General features: G+C 52.9%; 2 protein-coding genes across 4 annotated transcripts in view; one reads left to right on the plus strand and one right to left on the minus strand.

Moving 5' to 3' along the window:
• HK1 (hexokinase 1) overlaps positions 1-5,683 on the plus strand; it is a 63,109-nt gene extending 57,426 nt beyond the window's left edge. For all 3 annotated transcript variants that reach the window (XM_045196021.3, XM_024561242.4, XM_045196022.3), the window contains exons 16-18: positions 905-1,060; positions 2,947-3,180; positions 4,813-5,683. In XM_045196021.3, the coding sequence (XP_045051956.2) occupies positions 905-1,060; positions 2,947-3,180; positions 4,813-4,957 (535 nt within the window). In that variant the 3' untranslated portion in view covers positions 4,958-5,683. The remainder of the gene's footprint in view (positions 1-904; positions 1,061-2,946; positions 3,181-4,812) is intronic.
• Positions 5,684-5,849: 166 nt separating this feature from the next.
• On the minus strand, positions 5,850-17,420 carry TACR2 (tachykinin receptor 2). The gene is made up of 5 exons (XM_024561384.4): positions 16,460-17,420; positions 14,036-14,230; positions 11,846-11,999; positions 10,431-10,627; positions 5,850-7,897 (listed from the first exon to the last, which is right to left on the minus strand). Exons 1-5 carry the CDS (start codon positions 16,840-16,842, stop codon positions 7,681-7,683), a joined length of 1,146 nt encoding a protein of 381 aa, XP_024417152.1. The 5' UTR covers positions 16,843-17,420; the 3' UTR covers positions 5,850-7,680.
• Between the last annotated feature and the right edge of the window lie 272 nt (positions 17,421-17,692).

Below are 17,692 nucleotides of genomic sequence, written 5' to 3' on the forward strand. Positions count from 1 at the left end.
GGCTGGGGGCCGCATCAGCACCACACCGAGAAGGTTGCCGTGATGGGCTGAGAAGGGCTGGGTGGGGACAGTGGCGATAGTGCCGTCTCATGTTTTTCTGTGACCCGGCTGCAATCAGGAGCGGGCTCTTCCCTGCTTGGGGATGCTGGCGCCGGGCGGGGGTCATGGAAGCATTTAAACCCTTGAGTGTAGAGAAGGCAGGAAATAAAAACCCCCAAGACTGGGCGCTCGGGAGTGCTGTGGCCACCTGAGTCCTCCAGTCTGCGTTGCTTTATCAAGTCTGCCACGTGCCTGACCAAGTACCCTGGGATTTTGGAAAACCTTCCAGAAATCTAGTGGGAAATTTCCCCTAATTGTCTTCTTGTCCCTCTCAGAGTCAGCTGGTCATTCGCTTATTCTGTAGATATTTATCGAGCACTTGGTGGAGAGCCTAGTGCTTTGTGGTGCTGGGCTCTGGGACTCCAAGCTGAACAAGACCGACATCTGTCTTCTCGAGGCTCTTGCTGCTGGGGTGATGAGAGGCAGGGACCTGTGTGCATCGTGAGGGAGAAGGGGTGCTGTGTGGGGCCCGAGATGTGTAGATAAAATGTGGCCTGGGGAGGGGGCAGTGATATTGGAGAAGTGATATTGGAGCTGAGAGCTGAAATGGGGCTTTTCAGGCAAAGGCCAGAAGTTAGGTGAGGAGGGAAATGGTCCAGCCCTTAGACACACGTGTCGGTGGCTTCATTTCTGATCCAGGCGAGGGTTGAGGATGCCTCAGTCCTTCCTGGCCTCACTCTCTGCCTCCTCTGGGAGAACAGGGCTGGGGGTGCATATTGGGGATGCCTTTGGGGGGCAGGAAGACACCCAGGGTGACCGTGAGACTGAAGGCTTCACGTAAACGCCTAGGCGCCTCCTCTTTCAGGTTTGAGAAGATGATCAGCGGCATGTACCTGGGTGAGATTGTTCGCAACATCCTGATTGACTTCACTAAGAAGGGCTTCCTGTTCCGGGGGCAGGTCTCTGAGCCGCTGAAGACTCGGGGCATCTTCCAGACCAAGTATCTCTCTCAGATTGAGAGGTGAGTGGAGGGGGGCTTCCCCGTAGGGGCCTGTTAGAGGTCGGCAGGGCCAGGGGGTCACCAGGCACCCTAGGGGACATTTTGGCCATTTGTGAGGAATTTTTTTTCTCCTACAATTTCATTATAAATTACTTTCCTTTTATTTGTCCTTTATGTTGGGTCATGATACTGATTTCTTTGAAATTATGTACATAAATAGGTCATTGACTCCATTTCAGGATAATGAAGATAGTGGAGAAACTTTCCTCTGCCCTCCTAGGTCCTCTTAGCTTGTCTAATAATTAAATCTACGTAAGACAGATAAACAAGACATAATCAGATTTAATTGCATACGTATGGTACGAATAGGGACCCCACATATACAAGAGGGTCAGAGACAGAAAGTTAAAATGAGGTATATAAGAAATCATAGAGAAAAAAATTGAGTCCCAGCTGGCGTAGCTCAGTTGGTTGGGCGTCGTGCCACAAACCAAAAGGTTGCCAGTTCGATTCCTGGTCAGGTCACACACCTGGGTTGTGGGCCTGGTCCCTGACTGGGGCACATGTGAGAGGCAACCAATCAATGTTTCTCTCACACATCAATGTTTCTCTCCCTCTCTTTCTCCCTACCTTCCCCTCTTTCTAAAAAATAAATAAAATTTTTTTAAAAATTAAGGAAAGAAAAAATTGTCAAATTTTGCTAATAGCATCTATGAGTGTAAAAGAATCATTAATCAAACTTATACGGCAAACGACAAACTAAGGAAAACATACACACTGTGTGTGACGAGATGCAGACTGTGGTACGATTGGCAAGAGCGGGGTGAGGTCCGGTCCTAGGACCTGCTCTGCCTCACTGGCTCTGGGCTTGGAGTGAGTTACTCAGTTTCTCCCGGGCTCAGTTTCTTCATCTTTAAAATGGGAATGAGGATACACGGTTGGTTGGTAGGCAGAGGAAATATGGTAATGTATGTACAGCTCCTGTCACATAGTAAGTACGTCCTCAAGCAGGGCTGGCTGCTCTTATCACTGTTGTCATCCTCTTCGTCTTTGATCACCTACAACTCTTTTAATTGAATAAGACAAAAGATCCCAGAAGTGGGGGGGGGGGGGGCGGGGAAAGGTCCTCCTCACTAATAGAGAAGAATGCAGATTAAACTACAATGTGATGCCTTTCTTACCAAATCATCAAATGTTTTAAAAAGCGATCCCTTCCGCCAGGGACCAGTACAGTCAGACACTCTGCTGGAGAGGAACACACCAATACAACCTTCTGAAAGGCGCTTGGCAACCTGTATCCACATCGTTTTGACCCAGAAGTGTGTCCTAAGGGAAAAATTAAAGTTGTTCACAAAGATTTATAAATAGGAAACTATCAGGATGTTACTTTGTAACAGCAGAAAGTTACAAACAAGTTAAATTTCTCTAAACTGGCGAAATAAGTTATGGTGCATCCCCAGAATGGAATGCCGTGGACTCTGTTTTCAACCCTGCTGTTACGGAAGCAGGTGGGAAATTGCTCCGATGTGTGAAGTAGGAAAAAGCAATACAGAGAATCACATGTCAAGGACAAGAGCATTTTGCATATCATAAAAACAAAGACATGACTTAATGATACTCAGAAAAAATAGATTGGAAGGAAGTATATTAAAATGTTAATAGCATTTCCCCCAATGTTGGGGTTGTGGGGTAGTTTTAATTTTCCAGTATTTATTTTTCTAGACTTGCCAGATTTCCTTCAATTTAACATGTAATGCTTTTGGGATCATTTAAAAAAATAACAAACCAATGTACTTTGAATGGAAAAAACCCCATGAGCCCATTCATGGATAAGTGCAGTGAGTTGGCTCCCAGGCTGCTCTCGTGGGTCATGCTTCATTCTGCCTCCTGGCTTTTGTCCGCCGCAGTGACCGGTTAGCGCTGCTCCAGGTCCGGGCCATCCTCCAGCAGCTGGGCCTGAATAGCACCTGCGACGACAGTATCCTCGTCAAGACCGTGTGCGGCGTGGTGTCCAGGAGGGCCGCGCAGCTGTGTGGTGCAGGCATGGCTGCCGTGGTGGATAAGATCCGGGAAAACAGAGGGCTGGACCATCTCAACGTGACCGTGGGGGTGGATGGAACACTCTACAAGCTTCATCCACAGTGAGTGGGGCTTCTAGCTGGGTGGGCAGAGCTGCCTGGGCTGGAGAGTTCCTTCGATGGCGATGGGACATAGGGATTCGATTCCCACCAGGACAGTTCCTTAAGGGACTGGGGCTGATCTGGAGTGAGGCAATGAGCTGCTCTGAAGTTTGCCTGAGACAGGCGGAGATGTGGCTTTACTTGGCCAGCTCACACCAGTGTCACGACATATCCCTTGCCCTGCTCCCCCTGGACCCCTCTAGGGTCAGGCAGAGTCCTGGTGGGGAGCAGGAAAGGAGGTGGGGGTGGGCGTGGGCTCCCCTGTTAGCCTGGTAGCTGCAGCCTGGTTGGGAGCCTGTGTCTGGTGAGTGGGGAGAGGGAGTGAAGGAAAGGCAGAGGAGGGCTCGGGGTCTTGTTCACCTGCTAAGTCAGAGCTTTGGAGGCAGGAGCAGTCTTGGCCCTGGGCTTGGAGCAGGGAGGGGGTGGGAGATAACTTCCTTTGTTCAAGTGCCCAACCCTCCTCCATGCTGGGGGAGGGTATGTGGCCCCATCTGCTCTTTGATCCACTGCATTGTCCCAAATCTTGACTCTTATGAATAGAGTGACCATATTACTTATTGTCTAAACTCTGGGGTACTTTTGCTGGTGAAGACTATGCTATTTATAATTACACTGGGGGGATCCCAGGTAAACCAGGCCATGGTGTCACCCTACTTTAAAGCAACATCACCCGACTCATCATAGGCATTACCTTACCTGACAGCCGTGGACTGGACTCATGTATCACGGTCCATTCTCACTTTCATCTCTCCGCTCAATAGCTGGTCCCTTCCTCACCTGGGGCAGCACACAGGCACAGATTAGAGCTAGGCTTTGGAGCCATACGCACTTGGACTTAATCCTGGCACCCCGCTTTGGAAGCTGGGTTCCATTGCTTGATCTCTGCCAAGTCTCATCTTCCTCCTGGGATAGTAGCCACTGGCAGGACTGGAAATTATGCCTATAAAGTGTAGGGTGTACCCACTAGGAGTTCGACAAAGGGCCATCCGCGTTACCCCTAAGAGCCCCCATTGTCCTGAGTGTTCTCAGACTGGTACTGTCTCCTTTTCAGCACAAAATGCAAGAACCTCGGGTCACCTCTCATTCAGAGATTACCTTTCACTGGGGGCCGCCCCCTGTTGGCTTCAGGTGCAGGGCTGTAGAGATGGTGATGGGCTGGGGGCCTCAGCGGGCTGCAGCTATGGGGATGGTGTTCAAGCCCAGGCCGTCTGCTGAACCCGCCCAGCACCGGACCAGCGCGGGCCCGCCTCAGCGGCCCACGCCCAGGCCTTTGCACCCTTCTTGGGGTTTGGTCCCCTGGGAGCTTCCAGGTGTGTCTTTGAGGATAGGTGTGTCTGAGTGTATTATTCATGCCCTCGCCCTTATAGACTGTACAGAGCGGTTTGTTTTTGGATGCTTAGCTGAAAACTGTGATAATAGGAGTGACTGTAAATCCACTTTCCTCCCTGCCCCCTGAATAAGCCACAGCTGCTGCTAAGGGGCTTCTCCTGTCTTGTTTGCCCTCCTTGTTATTAGGGCCCTTTAGTATATCTTCAGGTGGGTCTAGTGTCTCTTCTCTTCCCCTCCTACCTGTTTTCCTCTTGTCTTTTCCAGCTTCTCCAGAATCATGCACCAAACCGTGAAGGAACTGTCACCAAAGTGTAATGTGTCCTTCCTTCTGTCCGAAGACGGGAGTGGCAAGGGCGCTGCCCTCATCACGGCAGTGGGCGTGCGGCTCCGGGAGGACGCGAGCAGCTAAGAGGCCTGGACCCCCAGCCTGCTGCCCTTCCAGCACTTACTTATCTCTCCAAGCGGTGACCCCCCATTCTTCCAGCAACCCGTGCTGGGAGACGCCAGCACCAGAGCCCGCCACTGCCACAGCGGGGAGGGAGAAGAAGCTGGCTAATGGCTCCTAGCGTAGGCCACAAGATAGAGTGTGTGCTGTTGATAATCTCTCTCACCTCGGGGTCCCTCCTCACCTGCCCCACCACTCTGCATGATTTGATTTCAACCTGGCCATGTGGCCCCCACGTGTGAAGTTTCGTGGCGCCCATTTCTAATTTATGCATTCGTCCAACAGTTATTTATTGGCCTGAGAAGAAAAGTCACACCGTGTGACAGGCCTTACGGGTGTCCGTAGCCCGTCCTGGGGGACGAATCCCCTGTGTGAAATGTATTATCACCAGCAGACACTGCCGGGGCTCCTCCCAGGGGCGCTTGCTGCTCCCGCCCGTCCCAGCGCCCACTGCTGTCTGGCGTCCGAGGGTTCCCGTCCGGGTGTGTCGATGCCACTGGATCGCGTGTCTGTGGACCTGGTCATAGCCACATTGTGACTGTCTTGCATTCTATCTTGTGGGGGGTGGGGGGCGGGAGGTGGGCAGTCCTGTGGCAAAGTGTCTTGTCTCTATTTGCCTAAAAGGAACCAATCAACAAAATAGTGCCCTCATTGGAATGTCCCATCGCTTCTGTGAGCCATGTCGTATGACCTAGTAAACTTTGTACCAATTCAAAGACCTGAGTGATGCTTAATGGCCACGGAGAGGGGAGGGCAGGTGGGGAGATGGCAAAAACCAAACCCTGGGGATTTCTGTGGCCTCCTGGGTCAGGGGGAGAACTGAGATGAAGGTTGTGTTCTCCGCCCCCAGCCTGCCTTTGGACTTCCTGAGGACTTCTGTACTGTCCCTGCGAGTGTCACAGAACCAGCTTGTCCCCTCGGCTCCCAGCACCTGCCCTTCTCCAGCCCCAGGTCCTATCCGGGGGAGAGGCTCCTGCAGCCCCCACCCCAGCACCTTTAAGGTAAAGAGATGTTCTCTGTCCTCCCAATAGCCTGGCCTCCTCACTTACAGATGGAACGAAGAAAAAGTCAACCTGGCTTCCAGGTACCGTCTGAGTTTAATGAGAGGTGGGTGCAGCTTTGGCCTCCCCTGCCGTCCCCGAGCAGAGCCTTCCCTTTGCCGCCCTCTCTGCCAACTCCAAGACATAGGAGAGACACCCCCCCGACCCCGCTGTAACACAGATGAAGTCTTGCAGCAGCCTGGGGTGACAGGATTGCTGCACTCCCCACTTCTGGAGGAAAGTGGCCCTCACCTGACCCTTGCATCCCTGTCCCACCTCAGCCTCAAGGTGGCTGTCCCACCATTTTGACTGAGCTAGCCGGGACACCTGGCTGTCCCACCATTTTGGATTCTCCCCACACCCATTGGCGGATCCCACCCCAGTCTGCATTCTGGTGCCCTGTGACCGAGGTGCCACGGGAGTCTCCCGAGGCAGGACCATAGCTCTGGGCGGCCTCCCCCAGGACTGGCCGCATGCTCGCTTGGTTTGGTGAGACCAGAGCCCCTTTATTTGGCACAGCTGGTGCCTGTGGCACAGTGATTTTTGTGGAGAACACGTGATAACATTGAACTCTCGGTGTACACTTAGTGTTACATGGTTCTTCTGGGGCCTAGAGGGGGAGGTGGTGAGCAGGGAGAGGTGCGTCCTTGGGCCAGGCCCAGAAATTCCCGTGAGTCGGGACAGTTGGTGGTTTCTGCACGCCACCTTCTTGCTGAGAAAGTGAGGGTGAGAGTCGTGTTGCTGACTTGCGGGAGCCGTTCGTGTAACGTAGCCGGCAGGGGAGTAACAAAAACCATGCGGCTGCGGTTAAGCACTTAACCTGTGTTTGGCCTGGTAGTGCGTAGGCATCACTTCGTCATCCTCACAGCATACCTGGCCGTTGGGAGAGGAAGAGCTGCGGGTCAGAGTGACTTGTCAGAGGCAACACAGCTGAGGCTTCCTATGACTTTTTTCCCCCAAACCCTTTGACTTCACCATCAGTACTGGGCTGGATCTGAGTATTTAGAGGCTGAGCCAGAGAAGCCTCGTGTCTTGAACCTGATAATGAATCAGTGTCTTGTTTGGTGTTTTGTTCTGTTTACCCAATGTTTATAAAAGTGAGCCAACTGTAACAAGTCTGGAAGTCTCGCAGGTTGGGATTTCTGGCTTCTCTTGAAAGACTTAGAAGATGAGGCGACAGTGAATTCCCATTGCCACGTGGCAGCATTTGTCTAGAGCGGATCAGCTCCTGTCCCATTTGGATGCTTATGTCCTCTGGTTTGCCACAGTCCCCACCATTCCCTATGGCCCCAACACCAGAAGCCAGTTGCCTTTTACCATCATGGTTGCAGTTTTTCTTTTGTACTGGATCCAACTCACTCCTTAAGCTGTGTGAAGGCGTCTGGGAGGCGTCTGGGCTTGCAGCGCCCGGCTCAGACAGGTGTTAGCTCACACCGTCTCCCTCCCTCGTCTCTTATTGGATCCCCTCAGGCGCTGTCCGAGAGGGCAGGCTGGATCCTCTTAAAGTCCGCATCCCCTGCAGAGTGCCCCGCCCCTCCTTGTGTTTCCATCCCTGTACTGAAGGGTGAGGCATGGGCCAGATTTTCAGATCTGGTCTGCAACTTCCCAGAGGGCACTAAGCCTCACCCTGCAGCCAGGCACAAGGCGTTAGGATTCAGTAGGCACCCCATGCTGGGGGCCCCCAGCCTGCCCGTTGGTGGCCTCAGATGAGGCCACATCCCCGTTCATGAATAAAGTCTCTTTAGTGTGACACCTGTTGACCCTCCTGGAGAGGGATGGAGTGTGAGTCAGCTCGATCTTATCCTCCTCAGTTGGCGTGACCCAGGGGCAGCAACGGAAAGCAATCCGGAATCCAGAGCGAAACCTGGGGGTGGAAGGTCAGCTTGAGCAGTGGGTCGGGGAGGTAGTTACAGGAGATGTCGTGGGGCTGCCCTCACCTCCAGAAGCCCATCTCCCCTCCAGGAAAGTCACTGCCTCACTCCCAAGTGCCTACCATTGGTCAGGGTCCCTGTTGAGACACAGTCTTTAGTGAATTTAATATTTGCAAACAGCCAGAAGTAATCGGGAGCTAAGCCTAGTGATTGAAGTGGGTGATTGAGCTGAATTACACCATTTGTTATTAATAACAGACAAAAGGAAACCAAGCACAAATTACATAGAAACAATAGATTTTCTTGTTTGACTTGTTAATTGGCTTCTAAAGGAATATTCATAGAAATCTTAAAAATAGGGCGTTGGCAGTTGGGTGGACGAAGGATGCTCTCCTAAAGGGACTGCTTTGAAAGAAGATGTACACTTGGAACTGTGAAGTTTGGGTACATTTGCTTAAAAAAATAAACAACTCCCCCCATGGCATCACTGAGATAAGAGACTGCAGGGCTCCCCAGGTCAGAGTACCAGCCCAAGTCCTTCCCTTGACCCCGAGGCCTTTGTCGCAGCTGTTCCTGCTTCCTGGAACTCTCCCCCAGACAGAGCCCACTCACTCCTCAAGTCTTTGCTCAAAAGACCCCTCCGTAAGATCCGCCCTGACCATCCTGAAAGTTGTGGCCCATGCCTGCCACTTCCCCGGCCCTTCCTGTGCTCCCTCGCCCAGCTCTCAGTTTTTTCTGTTTCTGTGCGACGTACCACTAAGACGCTACGCGGTTCATGTACTCACCGTGTTTGCTGATTGCCCGCCTCACTGGAAGGCCAGCTCGCTGAGGAAGGGAGCATTGTTACTGTTCCTACTGCGTCCCACGTGCCTGGGACAGTGCTGGGCACACATGGCCGCTTGTCCTCCCTTGGAGCCAGTGTCATCAAACACTGAATGACTCAGAACTTATTTCAGGGACTTGGAGAGTCCCTTGGAGAAATAGAGCCCTGGGGTGCTGTTCATCTCCCAGGGACTATGTCCTTGGGTGGCAGGAGAGTGACCGACACACAGACACTGAGGGCTGGGGGCCCCTCCCTCATGTGGCAGTCCCTGCCTCCAAGTTCTCTCTCCTACAAGCTGCATGCAGGAGAGAGGTGCGATGTGAGGATGAGGTTACAGGCCTTGGAGAGACAGCGGACGCTGGCTCCATTGCATGCTGTATGAGTTTAGGAAAGTCTTCCTTTCTGAGGCTCAGTTTCCTCATCTGTAAAATGGGAATACCCTCCCCCCCATTATCTACTTACATTGCAGGAGACAATGGAGGGTACTGGCACCCATTAAACACTCAAAAAAAAAAATTACAGTTTTCTCACTTCCTTCTGGCCTTGCCCAGGTGGGTAGGGAGTTTGAGTGCAAGACCCCAATGGCAGGAGTGGCCTGGACGTGTGGGCAGGGAGGTGATAAAAGGCACGAACAGAGTGGCCCAGGGCCAATCTTGCCCATGTCACTCTCTCGGGAAGGCCAGGACTCAGTGTCCCCTCTCATCTCCTTTGACCTGGCCCCACCTTCTTCAGGGTTTTCTGAGGCTGCATGGCCTGCTCTGTAAGTGGGGAACTGGGCCCAGGGGTTTCTGCCTGGCCCAGCACCTCCCACATCTCCAAGTGTCCCAGAACAAAGGCCAGCCCCTCCTTGGGACCCTGCTTCCCCAGAAGTGCAAAGGTGGGGAGCACCAGATGGTGTCTGAGGGAGGTATGAGATGCTGGCTGCATCCTCCCTGGCTGTCCTGCCAAACTCACTTCCCAGCTTCCCTGAAAGCCTCTCGAGGGCAGGAAAGGCACTGTGATTTTCCCAGGGAACAGGCTGGCTGGCTCTGGGTCTCCTCTGACTGAGTGTTTCATACTGCTCGGGTTGGTACTGTTCTTGCCCAAAGAAAGTCCTTGGTTCTTCCTCATTGTAGGCAGCTTTTAAAAATGTCAGGACAGCCCTGCCCGGTGTGACATAGTTGGTTGGGCATTGCCCCACAAAGCAAAACGTTGCCAGTTCCATTCCTGATCAGGGTACCTGCCTAGGTTGTGGGTTCAGTCCCCAGTGGGGTGTCTGCAAAAGTCAATTGATGAATGTTTCTCTCTCTCTCTTTCTCCCTCCCCCTTTCTCTAAAAATAAATGAATAAAACCTTTAAAAAAAATGCCAGGACACATCCCGTACCTGGCTCCTTCCTTCCTCCCTTTCTGTCTGTCCTTCTGCCTCTCTCTGACTCTCCCCCTCCCTCCATCTCTCTGTCCCTACCTTCTTTCTTCTCCTTGTTCCAGATGTAACCCCCAAAAGACAGCAGGAGCAGACCAATGGTGAGAGCAAGGCTTTGGGCAGGGGGTGGGGGCTCACACCAGTGGGGGGATTGTGCTGTGGGCCCACTGTACAGGTGGTCCCTGTGAGGGTGGGAGGCACAAGGGTACAGACTCCAGATGCATGGGGAGGTCCAGATGGTGCCAGGCCTTGGGGCCCTGAGGCCCTGAGGGCTGAGGAGGGGCCAGGATGAGGGCTCACCTGCGGTTGAGGCAGCAATAGATGATGGGATTATACATGGTGGAGCTCATGGCCAGCCAGAAGAGTGCCAGATAGACCTGCTGAATGAACTTGTGGCAGTAGATGTCCTCCTGGAGGTTGCCCAGGATGAAGTAGAGGTGGTAGGGCAGCCAGCAGACGGCAAACGTCACCACCACCAGCACCATGGTCTTCACAAACTGGTCCGGAAGAGGCTCAGGTCACTTTTCAGCCTGGAAGCCCCAAGCCCCAATCCTCCCGGGGCAGGGGCAGAGGCAGGGGCAGAGGCAGGGGTCCCTCTTGCCAGTCTAGGAAGCCCTCAACAAGCAGGTCCTGTCTACTGTTATGGCCTCAGTCTCCTGGATACTCCTGAGCCCTCTGCCCACACTGCTGTCCTTCCTTTGATGTCCTCAGTCCTCAAAGCCTAACTCAGTGGCCACTTCCTCTAAAACGAATCCTGGATCCCTTGTGGATGAGCACTCTCTCCTAACCCCTCCTTTGGGGAGCCCCTATGCCAGCTGTGGGTTTCCAGCCCCGCCCCCCCGGGAGCTGTGTCTGCCACAGCCCTTCCATGCACAGGTAGTGAGGCTCCAACCTGGGACCCCAGCCTCTGCCCAGGGCCCAGCTGACATTTCCCTCGCCATGGTTGACTTCAGCAGGTGCACTTGAGCACGCATAGTACCCCATGAGGGATGGGAGACAGGCCAGGGATGGCGAACAGAGGCCAGCTCTCCATGAGGGACAATGAAGTGGTGTCCTATATCCAACTACCTCCCTGAATTGCCCTGAAAAATTCTGAATAGTAGATGAGAAGTTGAGACTCGGACCTGATACATATGATTAACCCATTACCTCTCCTGCTGGCCTAACAGGAAGTGGGCAAGTCAAAGACAAGCTTCAAACACTGTATCAGGATCCTTGGGGGCCCTGAATGGCAGGGAGGAGGGGGGACACTGGCACTTCCGGAAATTCAAGACAGATGATAGAGTCTCCATAATCTCTGAGTTCTGCAGCTCCAGTGTTTGAGAGTTCTCCTGTGATTCTATCAAGGAGCCTCCTGTAGTTCTGTGGGACTTCTTAAATTCAACATTCTGATTACTCAAAAAGTCTAAGATTTTAAGATTCTGTCATTCTGAGGTCCTTGGAGGTATCTGAAATTCTGTGGGACTTTAGGATTCCACAACTTTTATAACATTTTGGGAAGTTCCATTAACTTTGTATTTGACCAAAGACCAAGGGTAAGTAGACCTGCCTGGGAAGAACAGATTGAGGCTCAAGCCAGGGACTTGGGACCCGGGCAAGGTACGAGCGGATTCTGCGCTCTGCGGCGCCCCCTTGAGGGCTGGCCTTGAGCCCAGAACGGCGCCGGGGGCGGAGCCAGGTCTCCGGGCCCGCCCACCCATGCGCCCAGTGCCCACCTTCTTCTTAGCCTGCAGGTGATGCGTGTTGGCGCCGTGCGCGTAGTTCCCAGGCACGGTGCGTCTCCAGAGCGTGAAGCCGATGACGCTGTAGGCGACGAACATCACCGTGAGAGGCAGGACGTAGATGAGGGCGATCACTGTGAGATGGTACCTGGAGGGAGAGCCAAGGGCCTGGGCACCGGCGGTCCCGGGGGCGACTTCCTCAGTCCCCTGGGCCTCGCGGGCGCCCCTGAGCCGCCCCTGAGTCGCCCCCGGCGAACCACCCTGGGTGGCCTCCCGAGACCTTAGTTTGATTTAAAGAAAATAAATAAACAAAGGCAACATTAGCTAGCGCACATGACCAAATAGGGCTTTCCCTGCTTCGAAAGGGACACCAGTGTTGGCCCTGCGTCCGGCCAAGTGATAGACAAATACCAAAAAAATAATAGGAACGAAAAAGTTAACCAAGGAATACATTCGTTTAAAATTTTAAATGCCGTGAAGCACGAAGGAGGAAGTAAAATTCCTTATCTACCCCCAGCACTATTAACAATTCGGAATATTTTCTTTCAGAAACGTGTGTGTGTATGTGTTGCCCACCCGCCCCCAGAGGGCTGGTGCTCTGCACCCTAAGTTCTTACTGGTCCCCGTCTCAGGAAGAAGAGGCCTGAATTAAGGTGGAGAAACGCTGCCTCCCAGTGGCCAATCACGAAACATTCGGCTCTCCATCCCTTCCCGACTGAGCCAGAAACCGGATTGCTTCCCTACAGGACACAGCTCTGGAGCAATGAGTCCTTCTGAAAGGGTGGGGTACAGGGTAAGGGCGAGACCCGGGCAGGGCCTGCCCTCGAAACTCAACAATTGCCAGGAACAGGCTTCTCAAAGGAATGGCGCCTTTCCCGATACTAAAGGCACAGTCGCTCTTCCGGCCGGTGCTCAGGACAGATGGAGACCAGGCAGGGGTGGCCGTGGGAGAGGGGTGTTAAAGGAGGTGGAAATTGGGGCTGTGTTGCTATGGTGACCTGGCGGCCCCCATCTCAGAGCATGCACATCCTCATGCTTAGGGCAGCTGGGTCCTTGGTGGACTAAATCTGCCGCCTTCAAGTTTGTTTTCATGTCCCCTATTTAAACTGCCACGTACTGGCTCGCGGGTCTGTGATAGGCATGGTGCTAAGGGCTTCCCTACATTTTCTCATATGTGCTCACAACCACCCTTGAGCAAGGTTCTTTCATAATAAACCCCATTTGAGAGAGAAGGAGCCAAAGGGTCAGAGAGGCTAAGTGACTATGACGGGTCTTCTAGCTAGCAGGAACTGAGCAGGGCTCTCTTCCCCAGCTGCGACTCCAACACCTCAACCCATTCTTTGTCCTCTACTGTCTGCATGTCCTATGGCATGTCCATGCCATGCTTGGGGATCAGGAAGCCAGGCCATGAGAACTAGGCAAATGGAACCCAGAAAGGGAAAGGACTTACCCAGGGTCACACGGTGGCTGGGTCATGCTGAGTTCTTTTACCCCATGCCCGCCCCAGATCCCTTGGTGCCCACCTCAGCACAAGGCAGGCACCAGGCATCCTCCTGAAGACATCCCAGGCTCTGTTCCTTGGCCTATCTTTCTGCCTGACTACCCTGACCTTGTGGCCCGAGCATTCACAGTGCAAAACACACCTACACACACATTCCTGAACATGAACCTGTGGGCACACACACGTCCATAAACATACCTGCATGCTTACACACACACTCACAGACGTGAGTGGGTGTGGTGTGCCTGCACAGGTGGCATCCCGCGCTCAGGTGCGAGCATCGCGTCCTCACTGAAGAACGCACACACCCTGATTTCAGTGGCGGAGTGGGGAGCGGATTGGGCTGTGACGCAGCCCTGCCTATACTTAACTCCTTGTTTCAGCCCTTACTATGTGTGTGGCCTTGGGTACATTACTTAGTTTTTTAGTGCCTCAGTTTCCTCATCTTAAAAATGGGAAGAATAATAATAGATACCTCAACGTTAGGGGAATTAAATGAGTTCTATATGTATTGTGCTTAGAGCAAGCCTGATACTTAGTAAGTGACGTCACTTTTAGCATGCGTGTGTACTTACATAACCCCAAGTACACTCACAGACACACGTGCGTACCCTGTACACACACGCACATGCGTTGTCAGGTGTATGCACGTGTGCACACACAACGCCCCCCCCCATCCTTACAGAAGGAGTATCTTGCCACCGCTGTCTTCGGGCCAGGCCACTATGCACTTAGTGGCTCCCTGGTCCACGATGATGGTAGAGTAGAAGCACTGTGGGAAGGCGAGGGCCAGGGCCACCAGCCAGATGCCAGCAATAACCGCTCTGGTGCCAGGGGCTGACAGCCGTGGCTGGAAAGGGTGGACGATGGCCATATACCTGTGAACAAAGGGTGGTATGAGCAGTGGGAGCCTTCCTGTCTGACCTCCCTCTCCCCTACTCTCTCCCCCGCTACAGGCCTACACCCTCTAGCCCCATTCCCCACACTGCTGCTGGTGACCTGCAGAGAGCCAGCTGGGCCGGTGACATCCCACAGCCACATGGCACCCTAGTGAAGTGGCCTGAACCCCACGATACCCCCACTGCACCACCTCCCTCTGAGTATGGACTTGCTCTCAGATGGCCACAAGAGAGCAGTATGGCCACACTGGAAGTCCTTCTCAGCCCCAGGCCAGTCCCTCTTCTGTCCAGAAACTTCAGCAGAGCCAGTGGTCTCCTAGACAAAGTCCAAAGCAGCGCTGCCCACCAGCTTTCTGCAATGGTTAAAATACTCTCTGTGCACACTGTGTTGTTCAACAGCCACTAACCACACATGGCCAATATGACTGAGGAACCAAAATTTTAATTTTAATTAATTAGAACTTAGGCATATATGAGGTCTGTCCAGAAAGTACCCAGCCACGCACTATGAAAAATTGGGGCATTTATCGATGCAGGTACAAGAAACATTGTACACAGGACAATGACACCTCAGTCCCCTTTTCGAAGTAGGCACCTTGGGACCTCACACAGTTCTCCCAATCGCCATCAGCTGCCCCATTGTATTTTCCTGAATCTCATTGATGGTCTGAAATCTCTTCCCTTTCAAAGGTGATTTTAGTTTTGAGAAAAGCCAGAAGTCACAGGGTACCAAATCTGGGCTGTATGGGGGGCTGAGTCACCTGGGTGATTTGATGTTTCACCAAAAAACTCTGCACCAGATGTGATGCATGAGTGGGCGCACTGTTGTGATGAAGCTTTTATTTATTATTTAAAACGTATTATTATTAGTTTTAATCCTCACCTGTGGATATGTTTATTCCTTTGCGAGAGAGAGAGAGGGAGAGAGAGAGAGAGAAAATGGATGTGAGAGAGAAGCATCGATCTGTTGCCCCTCGTTGCGCCCCGAGGAGGAGTCAAATCTGCGGCCCAGGTATGTGCCCTGACTGTGGATCACGCCCACCAGCTTGGGTGTATGGGACGATGCTCAACCAACAGAGCCACCTGGCCATGGCTCTTTTTAGTTTTTAATTAGTAGAAATAAATTTCTCTAATGAAATCTTCAGGGAAACTCTATTAACAAAACAGCCAAGAGCAGAGAAGTGAGCTGCTGTAGGCGAGGGGTTGCTGAGGTAGGTGGGTTGGGATGGGGGGCCATGAGCCTCATCAAACCATCCTGACTTAGAGTCTGTGTCTCTCAGGGCCCTGGCTCCCACGCTGCCTCGCACACATGCCTGGTGTCTTCCCTCTGTTTCTGCTTGCGGTCGGTCTCAACCACGCTCTCCGAGGAACACACAGTCCCCTTCCACATTCACGATGGGACCTGCCTGCCCCAAGCAGCTTTAAAAGATTCAAACCCTGGCTGTTATGGCTTAGTTGGTTGGAGCGTCGTCCTGCCCCATACACCAAGAGGTCTCCAATTTGATCCCCGGCCGGGGCGCATACCCTGGTTGGGGTACGTATGAGGGGGCAACCAACCGATGTTTCTCTCTCATATCAAGGTTTCCCTCCCCCACTTCCCTTCCCCTCTCTCTAAAAGCAATGGAACAATGTTCTCACGTGAGGATCAAAAAAAAATACCTTTTAAAAAAGGATTCCCTATTTGCTCACCAATCACTCCTCCACCCCTCTCTCCCGACCCACTCTCTGGAGTCACATCTGCAGCGCTGAGAGCAGCCTCATGTAATTACATGAGGAAGATGACTGGCCCCACGTAATTACATGGTAACTGCAGTGTTACATTTTCCCCTCGTGTAATCTGTCTAGGAATAGAAAATCCATGCAAGCGATTTCCTTGTAGTAAAAGAAAGACCTCATAGTAAAGATCAACCACAAGAAAGAACACTCCAAAAAGTTCCTAAAGTACTGCCGCTCTTGCTCCACCACCTTGAACAACCAACCATCTGGTGTAAAGTTCTTTCCGTGTCTGACCTTAAGCTTACCTGCTTCAGTCCCATAATCCTCTGCCTTCCAGATGCATAGTTTTGCATCATGATCGGACTGGGTGGCAATTCTCTGGGTTCCACACTTAACTTGCAGTGGAACTTTGGGCAAGTCGCCAGCCTTGTCTGAGCCCCAGCAAAGTGAGATGGCTCCTTCCAGCTTCTCCCAACCCCTACTGCCTCTTACCTGTCTGCGGCGATGGTGGTCATGGAGTAGATGCTGACGAATATGGCTGTGACAGGGAAGAGGTTCTGGAAGTAGCAGAAGGCGCGGCCAAAGTACCAGATGTTGTGGCTGGCGTAGATGAAGTTGAAGACAGCGTTGAAGGCAGCCATGCAGAGGTCGGCCACGGCCAGGTTGACAATGAAGTAGTTGGTGACTGTGCGCATCCTCCGATGGGCCAGGATGACCCAGATGACTGTTGCGTTGCCCATCACGGCCACCAGCACGAGGATCAGGTAGGCTGCAGCCCACAGAGCCAGCTGCCAGCCGGGCATGGAGAAGGTCGTGATGCCCGTGGCGTTGCTCTCAAGGTCAGACGAGATGTTGGTATCAGCACAGGTTCCCATGGCTGCCTCTGGGTCTGAGACAAGGGTCTGGCTCCTCAGGTCCTTCTGGACCCTGGTGCTCTGCCTGGATGTGCTCTAGGAGAGAAACCCTCTGCAGCGTGAGTGGATGGGGGAGAGATGAGTAGGTGCAAAGCCAGGCACGTCAGGGAAACCAGCGGTCACTCCCAAGTCTCAAACAGATGAATCAGGCTGAGCAGAGGGTGGGTTCCAGAGACACTGGCATTTCAGATTCCCATGTCCTGGCCAGCCTTCTCAAATGTCACATGGAAATCTAGAATCCAAGACCCAGTTTCAAAGCAGGAGATATCCTTGTTAATTATGAGTCAACCCCTTCACTGCAGAAATGGAGAACAGATGCCAAGGAGGGATACAACCAGCCCAGGTCACTCAGCAAGTTGGTGACAAGTCAGGACTGAAACCCAGGCCCCTCCTAGTACTACTCAGGGACCGCTCTGGACGAGACGAGCACACAGCAGCAGCCTTTGGATCCCCCCGGTTGGCTGCAGAGCCAGCTTTCTCTCTGGGCTTTGGGGTGCAGGCCGGGCTGCCAGCTCTCAGAGCGGCTGCCTCTCCTGCTGCTCTCCTGGGCCGGCCAGTGAGGGCCTTGGCAGAGGTGGTGCCTGTTCATGAGTTGGGGCTTTGGCTCCCGCCCCTTGTCCCACCCCTGCTTGGATGGCCCAGCCTTGTTTCCTGAGGAAAGATTTAGGACCGGCTGCCAGGCAGGGAGAGACCTAGGGGAAATAGGGGCGGCAGGGGTGGGGGCTGGCATGGAAGGCATAATCCTTGGTGGGGTGTTTATATTCATCCTGGGCCAGGAGTTACATCTAGAAAGTGATTAGGAGCACGTACT

Source organism: Desmodus rotundus, chromosome 4, assembly GCF_022682495.2.
Source record: "Desmodus rotundus isolate HL8 chromosome 4, HLdesRot8A.1, whole genome shotgun sequence".
Taxonomy (NCBI): Eukaryota; Metazoa; Chordata; class Mammalia; order Chiroptera; family Phyllostomidae; genus Desmodus; species Desmodus rotundus.

Bases quoted from the DNA above. Each gene is read 5' to 3' on its own strand.
- TACR2 (XM_024561384.4), bottom strand. From the start codon at position 16,842: ATGGGAACCTGTGCTGATACCAACATCTCGTCTGACCTTGAGAGCAAC. The intron at 14,231-16,459 runs GTAAGAGGCAGT...CTTTGTTCACAG, and splicing joins ACCACCATCGCCGCAGACAG to GTATATGGCCATCGTCCACC. The intron at 12,000-14,035 runs GTAAGGATGGGG...CTCTCCCTCCAG, and splicing joins GGTGGCAAGATACTCCTTCT to GTACCATCTCACAGTGATCG.